The sequence below is a fragment of the Hydra vulgaris genome, chromosome 01 (genome assembly GCF_038396675.1).
Source record: "Hydra vulgaris chromosome 01, alternate assembly HydraT2T_AEP".
Lineage (NCBI taxonomy): Eukaryota > Metazoa > Cnidaria > Hydrozoa > Anthoathecata > Hydridae > Hydra > Hydra vulgaris.
In genome coordinates this window covers 26,169,811-26,193,002 of record NC_088920.1, presented here as the reverse complement: position 1 = coordinate 26,193,002, position 23,192 = coordinate 26,169,811, and the positions used below count along the sequence as shown (strand labels likewise).

The 23,192-nt window shown below is 28.1% G+C and overlaps 2 protein-coding genes across 5 annotated transcripts in view; one reads left to right on the top strand and one right to left on the bottom strand.

Annotated features, from left to right (window-relative positions):
• The window catches only part of LOC101240170 (uncharacterized), an 89,958-nt gene that overhangs the window by 6,322 nt on the left and 60,444 nt on the right, over positions 1–23,192 (bottom strand). For 2 of the 4 annotated variants that reach the window (XM_065787778.1, XM_065787775.1), the window contains exons 6-7: positions 12,703–12,777; positions 5,313–5,397 (exon numbers count right to left, since the gene is read on the bottom strand). In XM_065787778.1, coding sequence (XP_065643850.1) covers positions 5,313–5,397; positions 12,703–12,777 — 160 coding nt within the window. The remainder of the gene's footprint in view (positions 1–5,312; positions 5,398–12,702; positions 12,778–23,192) is intronic. The other 2 variants (XM_065787777.1, XM_065787776.1) reach the window with 1 other exon arrangement.
• Positions 1,039–21,554, top strand: LOC136075239 (putative uncharacterized protein DDB_G0275629). The gene is made up of 2 exons (XM_065787779.1): positions 1,039–1,219; positions 18,772–21,554. Exon 2 carries the CDS (start codon positions 20,499–20,501, stop codon positions 20,748–20,750), a length of 252 nt encoding a protein of 83 aa, XP_065643851.1. The 5' UTR covers positions 1,039–1,219; positions 18,772–20,498; the 3' UTR covers positions 20,751–21,554.

Sequence of the window (23,192 nt, the reverse complement as noted above, 5' to 3'; positions counted from 1 at the left end):
ACAACACTCTAAATTATAGTGATAATATATAAAATTATTTGACTGATAAAATACAAAATTATTACACTCTAAATTATTACATAATAATTTTGTTTTTAAAAGATTATGAATTTTGAAATCACTATAAAATTCTGGTTCTTTTGAGACCCAGGTTGATATACTTTTGAAGAAAAAAATATTCACTGATGTATGGGAGCCAGTGTGTAACCAAGGGTCATGGTGGGTGACCTTTTTCAAAAATTAAATAAAACCAATGACTTTTCAGTTACTTTCAAACCAAAGTTCATCTGTTTTTTATATTGGAAACTGAAGATACCAAAAATTTACAAAAAGTCAACACCCTAATATATATATATATATATATATAATATATATATATATATAATAACATATAACCCCAAAAACATTAAATTTTTATCATAGAAGGATGTTCAAAATTTTAGTATTGCATATTGGTCTAAAAAGCATCCTTGTGAATTTTCATGAAAATTGTGGCAACCTTACAAAGTTTTTTTATTATTTTTATCCAATATGTTGGGATTGTGGGTCCATTTTATTGCTATTATAAATCTTTTTTTTTTAATTTGTTTTTTATTGCACCAGGCTTCTTTAAAGTTTACTAGTTTTTGTGTTACGTGAAATATGTGGATTTTTATTTATAAAATTTATGAATAATAATATTGCATAAATTATGTGGATTTTTTATAAAAAAAATTTTATTGTAAGTAAAAATACTTTAATTAAAGAAAGAAAAAAAATGTATTCAAGTTTGTATAATATAAGTACTAATACTGTTATTATTATTATTATTATTATTATTATTATTATTATTATTATTATTATTATTATTACTATTATTATCATTTTTACCTATTATTATATATTAATGTCATTATTATCAGGTGTTTATTTCAGATTAGTTTATTACTATTTAAAAATGACTATGAATTGTAGCAACTCTATTCAGAAATATATATATTGATATTTTTTAAGAAATATATCATATATATATACTTTAATATTGTTATTGTATTTTGTAGTATTTAATCATGGATAAAAAAGTACACAACAAATATATGATATTGTTACTTGGCACCATTCCTGATGATAACAAGAAAATAAAGGGTTCTAAACTGCCAATACAGAGACAGGTCTTGTTCTGCATTTTTTCAAACCTGAAAGATTTGCACTGGAATCAAGCTTTATTTGAAGCTCACTGGTATAGAACCTCAATCATCAAAGAAAATTGCCATTGCTAAAAATGCTTATGCATTGGAATGGATGAAATATATATATATATACATATATATATATATATATATATATATATATATATATATATATATATATATATATATATATATATATATATATATATATATATATATATATATTTAAACAACTTTAAAATGTATTCTACATATACTTTATATATATATATATATATATATATATATATATATATATATATATATATATATATATATATATATATATATATATATATATATATACACATATATATATATATATATACATACATATATATATATATATATATATATATATATATATATATATATATATATATATGTAAATTATGTTAGTGTGTTTTATATATATATATATATATATATATATATATATATATATATATATATATATATGTATATATATATATATAATATATATATATATATATATATATATATATATATATATATATATATATATATATATATATATATATATATATATATTAGACTGCTTCATTTTAAAGTCATGAAGATCTAAAGTACCATGGAGTCTCATTTGCTGCATATTTATATCTTTATCACTTTTCTTGGTTCAAGAAACATTTCCCTCAACTGTCATCAGATGAACAAGCAAAGTAATAAACCTCAAATGATGCATATAGAAGAAGAACGCCAGCAAGAGATAGCTAAAATTTTTCCTAAATCTCTTACACAATCATTCACACGAGGTGACTACAAAGAACTGCTTTGTCTGCACATAATAACTAAGGGATCTGAACCAAAGAACCTCAAGGTCCCAGTGCCCTTCACAAAGCAAGGTGGATGGGTAAACTGCTTTAAACTCTGAAGTTTGTGCTTCTGTCTGGACAAATCCAAGAGTATTTTCCAAAAGCCTAAAGTGTTATTAGCAACCAAATAAGAAAATTGAAAAGATTTGTTGTGTTCACAGTTTCAGTTTATGTGCAGTGATAGCTTGTTTGTCCTGTACCAGCTAGCGCACCAGTAAATAAATTGATTTTAGTGGAAAACTTGGCAAAATTTGCTAAGCATGATTCAACTCTCTTTTTTTTTCTGAACCCAACCATATTATTAGATTGTAAAACAAAGGGGGAAAAAAAAAATTGTGGGCTAAATTTTTTATTTTCAATTTGCCGATGCTCATTCAATTATGGATAAACCTTCAAAAAAACTTATGTATATGTAATTTTTATGCCTAAATACAATATTAAAATTATGAACAGCATCATACGACAAAGTTGGGGCAACTATCACACCCTATATATATACCTATAGTGAAGGCGTTAAATATACTGTTTGCGGTAAAAAACAGCTATTAGCTTGTCTATGGTACTTAAACTGACAAAATTAAGATTAGATTATAACAAAACGCATTAATTCAATTTATGATAACGAAACTAATTGAATTTAAAGTTTTTTTGAAAAACCACAAAACTGCAAATTAAGAAATTAGAATGTTTTTATTTTATTTTTTTATTAGACTGCTTTATTTTGAGGTCATGAAATGTCCTAAAGTACTATGGAGTCTCTTCTGTTGCGCAGGCCTCTGTTTCATTAGTAGAATTTTTTTTATTTTCAGTTTTGATAACTTTTACGGGTTGCTCAAGTGCCTAAATGTTCTTATTTTAGACCCTTTTACCCCTTTTTAAGCCTATTTTTAGCACAATTGAGTTCTATCTTAAAATAATTCAACTTATTTTTATTTTAGAGTTAGTTCTCAGTTAAAAGAAACAAATAAAATTGCATGGTAATTTTATTAATTTAAATATTTTATAAAAGTCTGTTTACAAAGTTTCAAATATATTTTATTTTTTCTTATTTCTACACAGAGCAGGTTACTTTGCAAAAAAACCTTTAAGCAAAGGCAATTTTTAAACTTTTTTTAAAAAAGCGAAAAAAGAATTAATGTTTAAAATTTCAATTGTAACATAACTTTAAATTTTTTTGATTATGATATTTTTGATGGACTAATTAAGAGAGATAATCTAGAATAGATGGAACTGACACAAGGTACTTTTCCTCTGTTAACAGAAGTATATCTAAGTTTGAAATTGAATCATTTGCATGACGCCATGTCAGACAGCTTACTGTCTGACATGACTTCATGCAAATTCTTTATCTCAAATGGTTCTGAGAAAGAAGATGATGAATTTCCATACCCTGATCCAGAGTCGAACAAAAAATTCCAAAAACCTTATACTGTTTAACTTCAAAAGATATTCTCAAGACAACTGATAATACAGCTGTTGGGGAAAGAACATGACATAGGCAGCATGCTTCCATAGTTAAAAGTATAGTTTCTAAACATTTGAAATTGTAGCTTCATTGCAAAAGGAAGGAACTTGTTTTATATCAATCTTTAGATTTTTAATAAATGTGACATGATTTTAGAGCAACAAAATTTTATAAAAGTTGCAGTTATGTGCATAATTTTTATCAGTTTTATATGAAGTTGAGGGTGCTAAATATGAATTTGGAGTCCGCTTCTGAGTACTGTCAACCCTTTGCACACAATTATCAAAAAACACCATTTACAATAATGATTAAATTTTAATAGTATTGCTAAACAGAATGGTACCATTAATTTTCTGAAAAATGAAGGACTGAGTGCAACTTCCTCTTATGATGAATAAAGTCACTGCAACCAAACCCCAAACATAATTGCCCATCACAGCTTTATCCCATCCATGATTTTAATATGCTCTTCATGATTTTAATATGCTCTTCAGATACTTCTCCTAAATTTGGTCTGCAGAAATCCAGATGAGAGTGAAAAAGGTGCAGCATGATTGGCATTCAACACCCAAGAGCGTGATATATTGCCACCAAATTTTCCACTAGTTCTTTGTAGTCTTCAATTCCGTTATTTCCTAGTTATCCATTCACTTCATGTCTATATGCCTGCCATGCTTTTTTTTTTTTCCAAACGAGACATAGTTTCTAAAGGAAGCCAATTATCTTCAAGTCTCTACATACATTCCATTGATACTTGTTCTAGTTTATCTTCTTAGGCAAGCTAGTTGATCTTCTTAGGCAAGAATTTAACATTGTTGTAATTTTCCTTCAAATACATCGAGTAAGCCACAGGTGTAGAAGGATATGGTTATAAATAAAAATTTTAGACTTATATAAAATAGTCCAAATAAAAAAATTACCATGCAATTTTATTTGTTTCTTCTAACTGAGCAATAACCTGGAAAGAAAAAAAATTTAATCATTTTTACATATAGAGCAAGCTTAATTGTGCTAAAAATGAACTTTAAAAAAGTTAAAAGCATCTATAATTGAGGTACTTGAGTAACGCCTAAAAGTGATCAAAATTCAAAATAAAATAAAATTTTACTAATAAAACAGGGGTCTGTGAAGCAAATGACAATCCATGGTACTTAAGATCTTCATGACTTTAAAAGGAAGCAGTCTAATATATATATATATATATATATATATATATATATATATATATATATATATATATATATATATATATATATATATATATATATATATATATATACATATATACATATATACATATATACATATATACATATATACATATATACATATATATATATATATATATATATATATATATATATATATATATATATATATATATATATATATAAATACATATATATATATATACATATATATATATATATAAATATATATTATATATATATTTTTTGTAATTCACCTCCCCAAAGCCAAAAAGGCCACTACAGATGAGGAGGCTACTTGTGGTTATAACCCTCTCTCAACTCTATAACTCTGAAACACAAACCTTGATGAACAAGGCCGCTGCGCAGAGAAACAAGTTGAGCGCGGTACTAATAGGGACATGGCAGGAATTGAACTCGGAACCTCTCACTTATGAAGCGAGGGTTATCTGTATAATAAAAAAAATATATATATATAAAATATATATATATATATATACATATACATACACACACGCACACTTGTGTGTATATATATATATATAACACACACACATTTATACAAATATTTAAGCCGTTTCCTGTAAGTCCTTACCTTAACTTTTTCTTTAAAATTTTTCTTCGATTTCTTAACTCAATCAATATTTCATCATCAACAAACTCACTTTCACTAGAACTTTCTAAAATAGATAAAATATATACATACAAATATATAGTATAAAAATCATAATTTTAACCATATCCTGCCTCAACCCAATTCTTATTATCCATCAAAGCATATGATTAAGATCTTCCTGAAAACTACTCTTGACATCATATCAATATTAAGGTATGGCAGGCAATATTTATGCATGAAAAGGGACCTAATAAAGTAAAAAAAAAAAAAAAGTGTGTGAGTGCGAGTATGGATATTAGGGATATGACTTTTTAATTTTTTTTCAAATAAAATGTTTCCTGTATCATAAATCGATGAACTTTTACCTAAAATCATGAAAAAAGGCCCAAATAGCTTTCTGCAACAAAAAAAGGTCACCCCCAAAATAAAAATTTGATTTACCATTTTTATACATTCATTTTTGACCGATGTTTTAATCTTAAGCTTAATTCTCAGCTTAATTCTATTTATTTCATTATTTTGTTATGAATTTATAAATATAACGCCACACGTTACCATGGCAACGAAACGGCCGTGTGCCGGCAAATACTTGGAATTGTTATGTGATGACGTCATTGTGTTACCACGGTGATATAGAGGACTGTAACAGACTGTAGAAGATTATAGAACTTAGTAGAACATTCTGGAAGCTCTAAATAATTATATAAGCGAGCTGCTGTCAGAGCTCAGTGTTGATAATGTGAATAGTTCTATGAAGTACTCTGCGTGTAACTGAGCTAATAAGGAACTACTGTAGCGAACTAAAGACGCTGTAAGTGTACGAAGTATAAGTAGTTGTAGCATTATCGTTAGGATACGGACTGGATTATCGAACTGTTATCAACATTGACTGGATTATCGAACTATAATTGGATTACTATACAGTTAAAGTATTTTATTAATTAAACGACTTTATTAAACGGATATTTACGCTCAGCTATCCGTAAAGTCGTAACAATATTATATGATGTCTCACAAGAAAAGTCATACCACAGTAACAAAGAACAAGAAGACTTGGACTAAAAATTTGGTGAGATTTCAAGAGTCACACAGAAGAAGAGGAAGCATGGCTGTAGAAGAATATTCACTCGATGAAAAATCCAGAATACCACTTCAATTGCAGATCGTAGGAAGATACCAGTTTCTCGGAGCATATGTTAAAGGAAGAAAAGAACGAATAGACCAAATTTCTAAGGAAATTACAAAATTGTGGGACAATAAACTGAATTTTCCATGTGTGTCTGATCAAGTGATAAGAGCAAAGCTTATGAAGGTGCTGAAGGTCTATGATGAATGTGTCAAGCGTGGAAAATATGATGTTCTCAATGCATTATTTGACATCACGAAAGTGAATGGCCAGTGGTTATCCTCGGAAGATAAACGTCTATACCACCTACAAAAAGAAAGTAAAGGACAGGTGGGGTACTCAACAGGACAAGTGGCAAGTAAAGAAACCATTCACCCTTCCAAGAGAAGGAAAGTCCAGTCTGGAACAGCAATACCTTCCACATCACAAGTCCTGTCTACCACAGACAGTGGTACTGAATCTGAAAACTGCAAAAGTAAGAGTGAAGATGATGAAGACGACGACGGTGATAAAGACGATGATGAGGACACTCAGAAAAAAACTAGAAAGCACTACAAAAGTAAATTTGCTGTAAGTATGGTTACATCAAGTGGAGTTTCCACAAAGAAAGCTGCTAAAATATGCAATGTATTATCACAACAAGGTATTGATATTCCAACTCCAAGTCAATCAGCAATTTACAAGTCCATATTCAAAGAGGCAGGTAAATTAAAAAAAGAAATGATACAACAACTTAAAATGGAACAGTGGTCCTTACACTTTGATGGCAAACGAATAGATGATAAGGAATATCAGGTAGTTGTACTTCAGAATGAAAGAACTGACGTGAAACTTGATGCACTGCGTTTAAAAGATGGCAAAGCTGAAACTGTTGCTGAAAAAATTGCCAAACTTATTGATGAATACAATTTGTGGAATTCAATTAAGATGATCATTACTGATACAACAAACGTCAATACTGGGAAGAGAAATGGAGTTGTTGTGAAGTTGCAACGTATGTTTAAATTAAAGGGTGTCACAATACCACAATTTATCGGTTGTCAGCATCACGTACTAGACAGGATTCTCCGTCTGGTGATGGACGAAGAACTTGGGGGTGATACCAAATCTCCAAACATTGAATACCCATTTGTGTCTGAACTGTTGAATAAGTATGATGAACTGAAGGATAAGTTTGTGAATGGAACTGTAGAAATTCTTGATAAATCAGGGTGGAGAGACGATATGAAGTTTTTGTACCATTTAACAAGAGTGTTTAGGTTCTATGAAGAACAAAGAAACTTCCCTCTGATTCACTTTCAGAACATTCCTAATATGAGCAATGCCAGATGGAACTCAAGAGCCATTCTCGCCATTCTGGCGTTCATTCTTATGCCTGAAGCGAGAAAGAATTTGGAGAAGGTTTGCAGGTTCATTTCATATGAGTGGGCAGAACATTGGTTTAGTAGTCAAAAGTACAATGACAATGACTTCAAGAATTTATCTGATGTATTGAAGCCTTACAAAAAGGCATTGCAGTCATTCAAAAATCACTGGAAGAAAGAGCCATCCGTCATCGACATACCACGAAGTAATCAGATAGCTGAACGTGCAATCAAGGTGATGCAAGACCTGTATGCTTCCTGCAGAAAGAAAGACAAACTGCAACTTCGATTCATTCTAAGTAATAAGCGCTAGACTCTTTATGAGACGTGAGCATCATGTGACCCATGTACTAAACACAGTAGGCCTATAGACACAGACAGTTATGTATATTGTTGTACTAGACGCTTTGATACTGTTAATTTTGTAATACTTGTATAATTATATATCACATAATGTTTTTTGTTATATCACAGTACATGTTGCATAAATAAATAAAATAACAACAGGAGTATGACTCTTACAACATCTTCAGCCTTTAATATTCATTTACTGTACAAAAGTGTACCTATTGAAAATTCGATTTTTTGGTTTTGGGGTGACCTTTTTTCAAAATATGTCAAAATGAAACATCTATTCGTTCTTTTTACATAAAAGTTCATTGAATTACGATACAGGCCTAGTAGGTTGCAAAAAAGTCATATCCCTAATGGATATAGTTTTTATTATCTGCCAAAAACTAATTTGTAAACATTTTAAGTAAAAAAAAAACAATAAACAACAACAAAATATCAATCCAAATAAATATTTAAATAAACAAAATATTTAAAAAGTTAATATACCCTACTTAATTTTTTTTAATGTTTTTTTTGTTTGTTTACTGTTTTTTATAGTTTCTAAAACTAGTATATCTTTTGTAAGCTTTTCTGTTTTCATATTTTGTTGGTATTGCTGTTGTATTTAAATACATTTCAAAAAAAATTCTTATGCTGTAATTTTTTATTGGTTATTTTTAGAGGAAGATTTGTGAACTATTTTGGTTTATTTCTTTTCTTTCTGCTTATGATCTAACTATACTTTTGAGCGCTTCCATTACTTTCACACAAGCCTTTCTCCCTTAAATCTACTTTTCTCTCCTATTCTAAACTATGAAAACCCCCTGAATGGAACTGAAGTTTAGGCATTCCAAGCCTCTAATTGACGAAACATTACTCACTCAGAACTGTATTGGTTCATTAAAAAAATAATAAAGATGTTTATACACAAATGTAACTTTCAAAAAAGCTGTTATATAGGGACGGCAATCCCGGGATCCCGAAATCCCAGGATCCCGAAATCCCAGGATTTTGTACAAATTGTTCTCCCCGAAATCCCAGGATTTGTCTCCAAAATTTCCCAGGATCGTCAAAAAAAAGTAAAAGTTAATAAAGTTTGAGCTTATAGTTGTAGTTAAGTAATTTGTACATCATCTTTGGTATAGTATCTATTTGGTTGTGTAACTGTTTATTTTCTTTGCAATGTTTTTCTTTTAAAACTCTTAACATATAAAATATAATATTTTACTCTATATATATATATATATATATATATATATATATATATATATATATATATATATATATATATATATATATATATATATAAATATATATATATATATATATATATATATATATATATATCTGAATCTCTGAGTAGATCAACTATTGAATACACTTGGGAAATGTTGAGAAAATACAATGCATTAGACACCAAGAAAAAATTTGAATCACCTCAATATGCAGTGTTTTTACTGGGATGGAAAAATTCTTGTAATCACTGGAAAAAAACTGTCAGGTAGACTTCCTACTATTGTTATTGGAAATACTCCTTAATGTCTACAAGGAAGGATTCTCAAATAAAGCTTAAAATCAGGAGCAGCTCAATCACAAACAAATAAATTAACTTTTTCCACCAATGGAATGCTAAGCAAAACATTATTGCTAGGATGCAAATACTGCAAACACCGGATGCATTCAAAATATTGCTATTGTTCTCAGGAAGTACCTTTATAAAAAAATACTTTGCTTGTAGATATTATTTTCATAAGATAATCATAAAAGAAGACTGGAAGTCTGCAGTGTTCAAAACCTACAAACTGGGTGAAATTGACAAGACAAGTAGAAAAGCCTTTGCATCAATAACAAACCAGAACCCTTGGTTAAAGAAGAATGAGGTCTTCCACAATCAACTACCCGACAAGAAGAGACAATCAAGTAAAAATATGACTTTTGAGGCACTTGAGCAACCTTTAAAAGTAGTCCAAAATCAAAATATATATACATATATGTATGTATATATATATACACACACGCATGCTTACTACTATACAAAAACAATGCTTGCGTCAACATATAAAAGTTGAGTGTCCTTATGCAGTTTTAAATTTATTAATAAACACTTGTTCTACTGTTTGTTAATTTAGTTTGTTTCAATTTTTTACAATTCTATTATTAATAAATGCATATCTTGGTAAACATGTTTTTATGAGCTGCTTTGTAATGGAATGCTAGTGTTTTCTTTAAAATTTACAAACAAACCTTATTTTTTTGATTTACTATCCTGTGATGACAACAAAAATAAAAATGATGAATTTATATGAAATTAACTTTTTTTTTTAAAGTTCTTTTGTTTAAAAAAAGACTTTTATTAATGTAAATTTATGTTCAAAGCAATTATCTATTTAATAAATGCATGAAGGATTGTTTTAATGGAATTTGAAGTTGTTTAATTTGTTTGATTTTTCATATTGACAAATTTCATTTTAAATTTTTACTAAATTTAAACATTTAATCTTTTTTACAACTATTCAATATTCAATCATGAATATTGGTGTTTACACACCCTGTGCATTTACACATATCAGTCAAGGCAAAGTTGTTTTTATAACTAGAGATTCACCATTGATCTACCAGCCAGAGCCTTCAGGAGAAGAAAGATTTTGTAAAGGTTTGTGAGGTCTTCTTAACACTAGACTTTAAAAATGAGTTCTAAATATTTTTTATTTTAGAGTGATAATAGGTAGTGCACAGCATCTTGATATATTATCTAGATGCTCCGCAGTTAACACTATACATGATAACTGTGAAGTTACTCTCATCTCAATGAGAAGAGAAATCATCTTAGCTTAGCCAAGGTTTATATGTTATTGGGCATATTTTTTGATTCATGTGTTGACTACAAAAGGCTCAATACCTTGAAGAGTAACCTAATTCAGCAATTAGTAAACTGCAATCGCTTGTCAACAAAGTCTGCAGAGCTAGGGAAAGAACTATATAGAAAGCTATTTGAAATTGCTGACATCAATAAAAACGTGTTTCAAAATTTTGACTTTAAAGATAATCGACTTGATAGATTTTTTTGACTTTATTGGGAAAAATAAGGCTTATGAAGAGGTTTGGAAGGTGTTTAGGTTAGTTTTTGTGCTCTTGCATGTACAGTTGTTGATCAAACGTGGTTTTAGTATCAATAAACAACTTTTGGGTCAAAACTTAAAGAAGAAGCTACTTGTTGACCTAGGTATCATAGACCACCTTTCATCTTCTAGAGGAACTCCTGAAAGCATTAAAATCAGCAGAGAAATGCAGCAACATACCAGAAAAGCAAATAGTTCATACCGGGAAGACTTGCAAAAGCAACAATCAAAAAAAGAAAGTGACAATGTGGCATTTAAGCATAAGGTTGTTGATGATAAGTTAAAAGATGTTCTAGCAAAACGCCGACTTCTTCAAAGTCAAATTTTTATCTAACAAATCAGATAAGCTTGCCATTAGTGCAGAAAAAAAAGTGACTTTACACTTTTAAAAGAATCAAATAAACAAAAAATAGAAGGATATTGATGGGATAAGTAGAAGAATATTGATGATTTAGATTTAATTGGAAAGAAGCTAAAAAAGAACTAGACATTATTTTAAATCTGACATTATTCTTTCATGATATTTTATTACTGTTATGATAAAAAGGCCAATAACTAAATGTTTCATTTTCAGTTTTTTTTTTTTTTTTTGTTTTTTTTTTTTGGGAAATATCCTGGAAAAGTCTTGGAATTTTTTTTGCAAATATCCTGGAAAAATAGGAATTTAGTCCTGGAAAGTCCTGGAATTTTGATTTTACTTTTTTTTTGGGAACCCTGTTGCTGCAGGCAATGTTGTTTGAAGATTTGTATGTTTACCAGTTATTTTTCAGACAGATAAGATCTTTTGGGTAGTCATTCTTCTGATAATTTCTGATAAAACAACTAATTTTTTTTCTAAACTCAGTTTTATAATTGCTTCTTTTAATTTATAATATTTGCTCAATACAATCTGCACAAAAAGTAATCAATATTTGAATGATTAGTTGCCCCATAGAGCTTTTGTACATAACAAGCGAAGATGGCATACCTTTGAGCTTGTAACAACCTGTCTTGTAATGCCTGTTGGCTTGTGTAGACACCCTGGACACAGTCACTTTTTCTAGCCTACTTTTGCTTTGATGAGTTGATAGACTTGGCACTAGTAGCTTTGTCAGTCAAATAACCAACCTGGCTCTTGCTCCAATTTTTCAATTTATATAAATTCTTATCTTCTTTGCACAATCATCAGCCTTTAGTCATGTCAAACAGTTTATTCAAGGCATTAGTTTTGTTTCAGAAGTTTTGCTAATATTTGCCTAAATAGTTTAATTAAATGCATGCAGAAAGTTTAACATTTTGCTCTATATTTCTTTAGGCTCCATAGAAATCAGGCTAATCATCTTTCTGTTCTTCAGCAAATTAAAAAAATTTGAAGCATCCAACATGTTTTTTTGTTGGGCATGCAACTCCATTCACTCAAGGATGTTTCATAAATTATCATAAGTTACCATGTTCTTTTCCTTGTTTTTGTTCTTTTCCTTGTTTTTGTTCTTCTTGAACTACATATTGCGTTTTGCCCAGCACTAAACATAAATATCAAATACTTATTAAGTTAAAGATACTATTGTTGATTTCTTATATATTTTATTTAAAAAAACAAATATTAATTACAATTTATATAAACGACCATATTAGTTGAATAATAATAAAATGCTATGTTTGCACTTTTGCGCAATACTTTTATAGTTCTGTAATTATAAAGAAAGTTTAATACAAATCAACAAATAACAATTTCTTTATAATGAACTCCTAAAATTATATTTAATAAGCAATAGTTATAATTAGACAATTTTATTGTTGATAAGGATTTCAACTAATTCAAACTTGCCTGCTTACTTTAAACACCTTCTATCACAGTTCATACTAAATTAAGAAACAATTGAAGAAAATTATACAACTCTTTAGAATCTTGGACTATAGTGCAGCTTTTTATGATATTCTTCAAGATTCAATTTGTTTTCAATAAATTCAATTTCTCTAGTACATATGATGTTACATGTATTGGTTTTATGACTTATGCTACTTGTGTGTAAATTATTATTAACAGTATATTTTATGCTTAAATGAGAAACGCTTAGGTTATGAATATATTTTTTAATTTGAATTAAAAAAAAAAATACATGGTATTACAAAAATTTTAAAAAGTTGGCAATTTAAATTGGTGTAAAACGTTGTAATTAAAGAAAAAATTTCTTTAGATTTTGGGGACCTGGTCCTTGGATTTTTGCATTGGGAAATGCTTTGTCAATAGTATTATTAGGACAACTTAACCTTGTTAATGAAAACAATATTTTGCTTAATACACCTTTTCATAAATATCTCCCACAGAGAACAGAGATTTTTCAAAGAGAGACTTTGCTTGTCTAACTCAAAGCAAACACAACTTTTAGCTGTTATTTTGCAAGATTCAGAGTGATAAGATACAGTATTTTCTTCATTTACTTTGAATGAAATTAAACCTTTAATCAGTATATTATTGTTACTAGTTACTATGTATGTATATATATATATATATATATATATATATATATATATATATATATATATATATATATATATATATATATTTATATCTATATATATATATATATATATATATATATATATATATATATATATATATATATATATATATATATATATATATATATATATATATATATATATATATATATATTATATATACACACACACATATATATATGTATATATATATATATATATATTATATATACACACACACATATATATATGTATATATATATATATACACATACACACACACATATATATGTATATATATATATATATATATATATATATATATATATATATATATATATATATATATATATATATATATACAAATAACAACCACAAATGGTAATTTTTTACATATTGATTCAGATATTAAAATTTTTATAAGTAAACTTATACTAAAAGAAAAATTTTTTGGTACCACAAGTAATGACATTAGTATAATTAAAAGTAAATCCAATTGTAGTGCCGAAACCACTTTGCCAGAATTAAACAAAATTGTTACACAAATCAATCAAACCTATTAAAGTTCAATATGTTGATAACATTACAAAACAAGAAAGAAACGGGATTAAAGAACTGCAACTATTGAAAGACATAGTTATTAAAAAAGCTGACAAAGATAATACTTTAGTTGTAATGGATTCAACATATTATATTAACAAACTTGTTCATAAAGACCAACTTTTATCTCTTACTACATATGAAAAAATAAGTTTGGAATCTGATAAAATAGTTTTTAGAAATCTATTTAATTTGATAAATAAACATAAATGCCTTACAACAAATGAGATAAAATATATTACAAACTTTAAATGGAAATCAGGTAATTTCTATATAATTTCCAAAATTTACAAATGTCAAGAAATTATTGACAAGGTAAAAGTCTCAGACTCTTTATTTATTGAAATAAAACCACCAAAAAATCGCAAAGGTATACCAGTTATAAATAATTGGAATAAATTCATCTACATCTCATTTGAGCCAGTTTCTTCATATAATTTTGTCTCCTATTGTAAAGAAACAAATATCTTTTATTAAAGATGACTGGGATTTCCTCAGAAAAATTCCAAGAGAGCTTGAATCAGAAAGTATAATGACATGTGACATTATACTTTCTGATTCAATTATAAATTTTGGATAAATAAATATAAAGACTTGATAGATAAAAGATTTACACCTGAATTCATAATTGAGTCAGCATCTTTTATTCTAAATAACAAAAATTTCATATTTGACAAACAATTATTTCACCAAATAACTGGTGCAGCCATGGGTACAGATTTTGTACCAGATTATGCATGTCTTACTATCGGGTTCCTAGAAGAGACTAAGCTTTTTCCAATAATCCTATCTCAGTATTTTTCTAACCATAAGTAGATGGTATAAAGAAATTTTATTTTAGATATATTGATGACGGTTTTATAATTTGGCCAAAGCATTTTGACATCAGAAAATATGAAATTTCTTTAACTGAATTAAATGACTCTATTGGGTTTACAATCGATTTTGGCAAGGAATTTACAAAAAATGATAGCACCTGCAGTGTAATTAACTTTTTAGACATTGCAATCATTCTTGAAAATTATAATAAAATTCAAACAGATAAAAACTATAAAACCTAACTATAAAAAACAAACAGCCGTGACTATTGAAACTATAACAGTCATCACCCATTTCACATTTAAAATAATATTCATTACAATTTAGCTAAAAGAATAATTGTTTTTACATCTAATTATGAAATTGAAAAGTTACGCCTAATAGAACTAAAGTCATGGTTAAAAGATTGTGAATACCCTGATGGAATTATAGAAAAGGTATTCCATAATGCAAAACTACAAGGACCAGCACCACAAAAGGAATCTAAAGAAATATTTTCTTTAGTGACAACATTCTATAGTAATCTCAATTGTCAACCTTTAATAACATAAGCTAACCTTTTGCTCAAAGTATCTTATAATGAAAGAATTAAAAATGTTTTTTCTAATATTCACCCAGTATTAGCTTTTAAACAACCTCCTAACTTACTAAGAAGACTTACTTCTTCAAATATTGAAGTAACTAGTAAGAAGATTGGCATATTCAAATGCAAAGATATTTGATGCAAAATTTGCAAACTATACCTTCAAGAAGTAGATGAGTTTAAGACATCTAATGGTACTATTTGGAAAGTGAAAAGTCACATCACAAGCAAAAGCAAAAATATAATTTCTTACCTAAAAAACATGCAAAAAACTGGTAAAACTAATAACTAAAGTAGGCTAGAAAAAGTGACTGTGTCCAGGGTGTCAACACAAGCCAACAGGCATTACAAGACAGGTTGTTACAAGCTCAAAGGTATGTCATCTTCGCTTGTTATGTACAAAAGCTCTATGGGGCAACTAATCATTCAAATATTGATTACTTTTTGTGCAGACTCTATTGAGCAAATATTATAAATTAAAAGAAGCAATGATAAAACTGAGTTTAGAAAAAAAATTAGTTGTTTTATCAGAAATTATCAGAAGAATGACTACCCAAAAGATCTTATCTGTCTGAAAAATAACTGGTAAACATACAAATCTTCAAACAACATTGCCTGCAGCAACAGGGTTCCCAAAAAAAAAGTAAAATCAAAATTCCAGGACTTTCCAGGACTAAATTCCTATTTTTCCAGGATATTTGCAAAAAAAATTCCAAGACTTTTCCAGGATATTTCCCAAAAAAAAAAAACAAAAAAAAAAAAAACTGAAAATGAAACATTTAGTTATTGGCCTTTTTATCATAACAGTAATAAAATATCATGAAAGAATAATGTCAGATTTAAAATAATGTCTAGTTCTTTTTTAGCTTCTTTCCAATTAAATCTAAATCATCAATATTCTTCTACTTATCCCATCAATATCCTTCTATTTTTTGTTTATTTGATTCTTTTAAAAGTGTAAAGTCACTTTTTTTTCTGCACTAATGGCAAGCTTATCTGATTTGTTAGATAAAAATTTGACTTTGAAGAAGTCGGCGTTTTGCTAGAACATCTTTTAACTTATCATCAACAACCTTATGCTTAAATGCCACATTGTCACTTTCTTTTTTTGATTGTTGCTTTTGCAAGTCTTCCCGGTATGAACTATTTGCTTTTCTGGTATGTTGCTGCATTTCTCTGCTGATTTTAATGCTTTCAGGAGTTCCTCTAGAAGATGAAAGGTGGTCTATGATACCTAGGTCAACAAGTAGCTTCTTCTTTAAGTTTTGACCCAAAAGTTGTTTATTGATACTAAAACCACGTTTGATCAACAACTGTACATGCAAGAGCACAAAAACTAACCTAAACACCTTCCAAACCTCTTCATAAGCCTTATTTTTCCCAATAAAGTCAAAAAAATCTATCAAGTCGATTATCTTTAAAGTCAAAATTTTGAAACACGTTTTTATTGATGTCAGCAATTTCAAATAGCTTTCTATATAGTTCTTTCCCTAGCTCTGCAGACTTTGTTGACAAGCGATTGCAGTTTACTAATTGCTGAATTAGGTTACTCTTCAAGGTATTGAGCCTTTTGTAGTCAACACATGAATCAAAAAATATGCCCAATAACATATAAACCTTGGCTAAGCTAAGATGATTTCTCTTCTCATTGAGATGAGAGTAACTTCACAGTTATCATGTATAGTGTTAACTGCGGAGCATCTAGATAATATATCAAGATGCTGTGCACTACCTATTATCACTCTAAAATAAAAAATATTTAGAACTCATTTTTAAAGTCTAGTGTTAAGAAGACCTCACAAACCTTTACAAAATCTTTCTTCTCCTGAAGGCTCTGGCTGGTAGATCAATGGTGAATCTCTAGTTATAAAAACAACTTTGCCTTGACTGATATGTGTAAATGCACAGGGTGTGTAAACACCAATATTCATGATTGAATATTGAATAGTTGTAAAAAAGATTAAATGTTTAAATTTAGTAAAAATTTAAAATGAAATTTGTCAATATGAAAAATCAAACAAATTAAACAACTTCAAATTCCATTAAAACAATCCTTCATGCATTTATTAAATAGATAATTGCTTTGAACATAAATTTACATTAATAAAAGTCTTTTTTTAAACAAAAGAACTTTAAAAAAAAAAGTTAATTTCATATAAATTCATCATTTTTATTTTTGTTGTCATCACAGGATAGTAAATCAAAAAAATAAGGTTTGTTTGTAAATTTTAAAGAAAACACTAGCATTCCATTACAAAGCAGCTCATAAAAACATGTTTACCAAGATATGCATTTATTAATAATAGAATTGTAAAAAATTGAAACAAACTAAATTAACAAACAGTAGAACAAGTGTTTATTAATAAATTTAAAACTGCATAAGGACACTCAACTTTTATATGTTGACGCAAGCATTGTTTTTGTATAGTAGTAAGCATGCGTGTGTGTATATATATATACATACATATATGTATATATATTTTGATTTTGGACTACTTTTAAAGGTTGCTCAAGTGCCTCAAAAGTCATATTTTAGACTTTTGAACCCTTTTTTAAGCCCATTTTCGGCATAATTGAGCAAGTTCTAAAGCTTAAAAATATAATTTTTTTTTCTTTTAAAAGTTTCTACTTAGGCAGAATAACCAAATAAAAATGCATGGTAATTTTATTTATGGGAAATATTATATATAAATCTGTCTAGAAAATCACAAATTTATGCGATTTTTTTCAATTATTGCGCATTATGGTAACTTTTCAGATATTTTTTAAGTTTTTTGAAAGAAGCACCGCATATATGTTGCATAAAACTTCAAGCAATTCATACAACAAACTTTTTATTATATTATTATTTGAAAAAAAATATTTTGTTGCATCTATTCATTGATTTTTTGTTTTTCTTGCAGTTTTTCAAGAATAAAAGCAAAATCTGTCTTTTCTCTTCACTTCTAGCAACAGCAATGTTGTCCTTTATGAGCTTAACAGTTTTTATTTTTAATTCACCTTTTTATTTTAGGTGCATAAATACTCCAGGAAGTCTAAATGGTCTTATCACAATGCAACGCAGAAGATCACTTAACAGAAAGTTCACGTCTCCTCCTTTACTGATGTAGTAAAACTTGCCAAAAGCTAGCTTTAAATAACGGATCTCTCGCTTCTGACACAATCGCGCTTCTACTGCGCCACGGCTGCAGTTCTTTCAGAGCAATGATTAACAGCAGCAAGATGAAAAACAATATCCTGAAATCATAGGTAGAAATGCTTGCAATTGCGGTATTTGGAGCCAGAGGGAAGCGGATTCATCCATTGAGAGCCACTTTTACTTTAGGCTATCATAAGGAACAAGAAGCACGAATTTTCTGTGACTAATTAAACTAAGCTTGGCGGATTTGATCCACTGAAACCTAAAAAATTGAGGACCTCTATATTTGCTCTCATTTAGGCTGATGGATATTTGCCAATAGTGTAATTATGTGTGTTGTTTAATAGATTTAAAGCCTTATTCTGCTCAAATCTGACTTTACTTCTTATTTGTTAAAAAGATTTCATACCCTGGATGAAAGAAAAAATTGTTAAATTCTTTGTTTAGAAAAAATTATGCTTTATTAAATATCAAAATCATTTCATACTGAAATCCTTGTATACTATATTTACGCATATCATATTTTTTAAGTTGATACTTACCTGATATGGAGCAATAGAGCCTAGTTCAGCTTTAAGAAACCAGTAGTTTAGAAGGCAGCCACAAAAGTTACCACTTCATTGATATCATAAGATTGGCTATTTCACCCATCAAAAGCTGGAGCTTTAGGTAGTAGATACCGAAAATCAATTTATTATATATACTTATTTATTAAAAAGCTAAGTATTTGATAATGTGCAACAAAATCCTTCCTTTTGCCATAAAGCTTCAATTCCCTACCTTTTTCCATACATGTACTTGCCTTCAGAAAGCACAAGAATGTAAGCTTAACATAGTACTTCCTTGTAATCCCACCCAAAAGTTAAAGTAAATCAGAATATATTGGTATAATTAACTATACGTAGGTATGTATATTTTTTGTGTAAAAAAGATTAAAATATTACTTTTTGTTTCACTAAAAATATAGATGCCTGTGTATATTTAATATGTACTATGTAGCAATTATTATAGAATCAAGCAATCAACAAATTCTATAGAACTTGCTGTTTGCTAAAAAACAAGAAAAATTCTTATCAAGAAATTGCTACAAATTAAATACATCATAAGTACCAACAAGTTCAGGTACCTAGTTATTGAGCTACTTTTTTAGAGAACCTCTGCTGATAATATTTTGATAAAGTTTCCACAGGAATCCATAATCTTCTTAACACCTCTTTACTCAAAATTTAAAAGAAACTTAGCCACAAAAGTGAAAAAAATATGTATATGCTAGAGAAAAATAGTATTTTACAAAAAAAGGTTACCAATTATGTAAAAACCAACATGGTTTTTTTTATCAAGATCATTCCATACTAATTTTACATCAAGATCATTCTATGCTGTTCACACATGGTTTCTGGACCCTTGTCTTATTGTGCTATAGTCCTAGCTGATCAAAAATGTGAAGAAAGAATATTCATCAGCACAAATGAGAGCCAACATTAAGGTTCTAAATTCTTTAGACTTCACAGTAAATTTGTGACTTGTGGTTTTTATGATAGGTTGGAGTAAAAGTGACTGTCAGTGGATGAATCTCCAACCATTCAAATATTGCACTTGCAATGATTTCTACCTTATATTTCAGGATGCTGTTTTTCATCTTGCTGTTAACAACAACAACAACAACAACAACAACAACAACAACAACAACAACAACAACAACAACAACAACAACAACAACAACAACAACAACAACAACAACAACCACAACAACAACAACAACAACAACAACAACAACAGCAACAACAACAACAAACTGTTTATTTTACGTAAATCATTTTTACAATAGTATTAACAAAAATAGTAATAATTAAAATTAAGTTGATGATTGCAATAAAAGAACAGTCAAGCTCATAAGGGACAACAATGGCTTTTGTTAGAAATGTAAAGAGGAGACAGCTTTTCTTTTTATTCTTAAACAACTACAAAAGCAAATGGAGTAAAAAGCAAGACCACCAAGAAAAATAAAAAAACAATGAATAAATTATACCAAAATTTTTTTTTTTTTAAATAATAATTTAATAAAAAGTTTGTTGAATGAAGTTGCTTGAAGTTTTATGCAACATATATGTGATGCTTCTTTCAAAAAACTTTAAAATTATCTAAAAAGTTACTGTAATGCGCAATAATTGGAAAAAATTGCATAAATTAGTGATTTTGTAGACAGATTTATATATAACATTTTCCATAAATAAAATTACCATGCAATTTTATTTGGTTTTTCTACCTAAGTAGAAACTCTTAAAAGAAAAAAAAAGTACTTTTTATGAGTTTCAGAACATGCTCAAATTGTGATAAAAAAAGGGTTCGAAAGTCTAAAGTATGACTTTTGAGGCACTTGAGCAACCCCTAAAAGGGGTCCAAATTCAAAATAAAAAAAATTCTACTAATAAAATATGGGTCTGCACAGCAGATAAAATTCCATGGTCCTTTTAATTTTTACATGACATCAAAATGAAGCAGTCTAATACATACATACATACATACATACATACATACATACATACATACATACATACATACATACATACATACATACATACATACATACATACATACATACATACATACATACATACATACATACATACATACATACATACATACATACATTTGTTGTTTTCTTATCATGACAAGAATAAATGTTAGTATCATCAGCGAACAATGCCACCTTGGATGTGAGAATATCTGGAAGATCATTTATGTAAATTAAAAAGAGTAAATTAAAATTAAAAAGAGAAAAGGGTCAAGGACTTTGAGGAACCCCTGAAGTTACAGAATAAGAATAAGAGTGCTGTCCATCGAGGACAACTTTTATACTACGATTGGAAAGGGAGTATTCAATAATCTTAAAGATGTTACCAGATACACTGTAAGAAAAAAGCTTATGGAGAAGACCAGCATGCCAAACTTAATCAAAAGCTTTAGATATGTCAAGAGCGACGACCTTAACCTCTCCACCTTTATCTAATGCACAATAAAACCTGTCGGTTATTACTGTTAACAAATCAGCTGTAGAACGAGAAGATCGAAATCCATATTGATGATCAGAAAGTAAGTTATTAGATTCAAGATAAAGTGTTGTAAAATTTTTCTTATTTTACACTGTTTTATCAATTAAGACTCATCAGAAATGAATGATCAAACTAATAAAACTTCAATTTATAAAAATTAAATTACAGGAAGTCGCAAATGTCTTAACAACTGTAAATTTTCATGCATTTTTGGAATTTGCTGACTCTTCTATAAAAAGAATTCTTTGGAAATGATTACTTATGCTTTTTTAGAAAAATATTTTTTAAAAGGGGCACTTAATGTAACTATTATTTGAGCTCATTTATTTTTATAGTATTTTAGAAGAAACTTATTTTTATGCCTGCATTTAGAAATTAATTCCGATTTTTTGTTCAATAAACGTTCTTGGTTTGCATGTGTAATTAAATTATTTGTAAATAAATTTCAAATTTTTCTTGTAGGCATAGTATACATTTTTTGGAAACATTGTTGTATGCAGGGGCTGTTTTAAGGATGGACCAATTCAGTATAAAATCATCAATATTTTTATCTTTCAATTCCCATATATATTTTGACAGCATGGTGTCTTTTGAATACTTTTTATTTTTAAAAATTGCTTATGATTGGCAAAATGTTTTTTCCTTTCACCCTCTGTTATGCCAATATATTGTTTATCAGGTACATTCTTAGAGGAAACAACACACTCATATACCACATTTTTTGATGAACAGCTTCCACTCATCGGACAATTGTTTTTTTGTTTACAATTAAAATTTTCTGTAGTTCTTTTATTTAGGATTTCTTTTTTGTTTAACAAAGCATTATTGTGACTTTTTATAATTCTTTCCATACTTTTTGTGCAACTGTACCTAACTTTAATTGTATTTCGAATAAAAAATTTTATGTAATTTATTAGAGGGTGGGAAATGCTTATAAGAATTATAAAAAGTCACAATAATGCTGTGTTAAAAAAAAAATCCTAAATGAAAAAACCACAGAAAATTGTAATTGTAAAAAACACAACAATTATTGAACAAAAAATCAGAATTAATTTCTAAATGCAGGCACAAAAAAAAATTTCTCCTAAAAAACTATAAAAATAAATGAGCTCAAATAATAGTTACATTAAGTGCCCCTTTTAAAAAATATTTTTCTAAAAAAGCATAAGTAATCATTTCCAAAGAATTCTTTTTATAGAAGAGTCAGCAAATTCCACAAATGTGTGAAAATTTACAGTTGTT

What these genes read in the sequence shown, in the direction of transcription:
- LOC136075239 (XM_065787779.1), top strand. Translation starts at nt 20,499, where the DNA reads ATGATTTCTACCTTATATTTCAGGATGCTGTTTTTCATCTTGCTGTTA.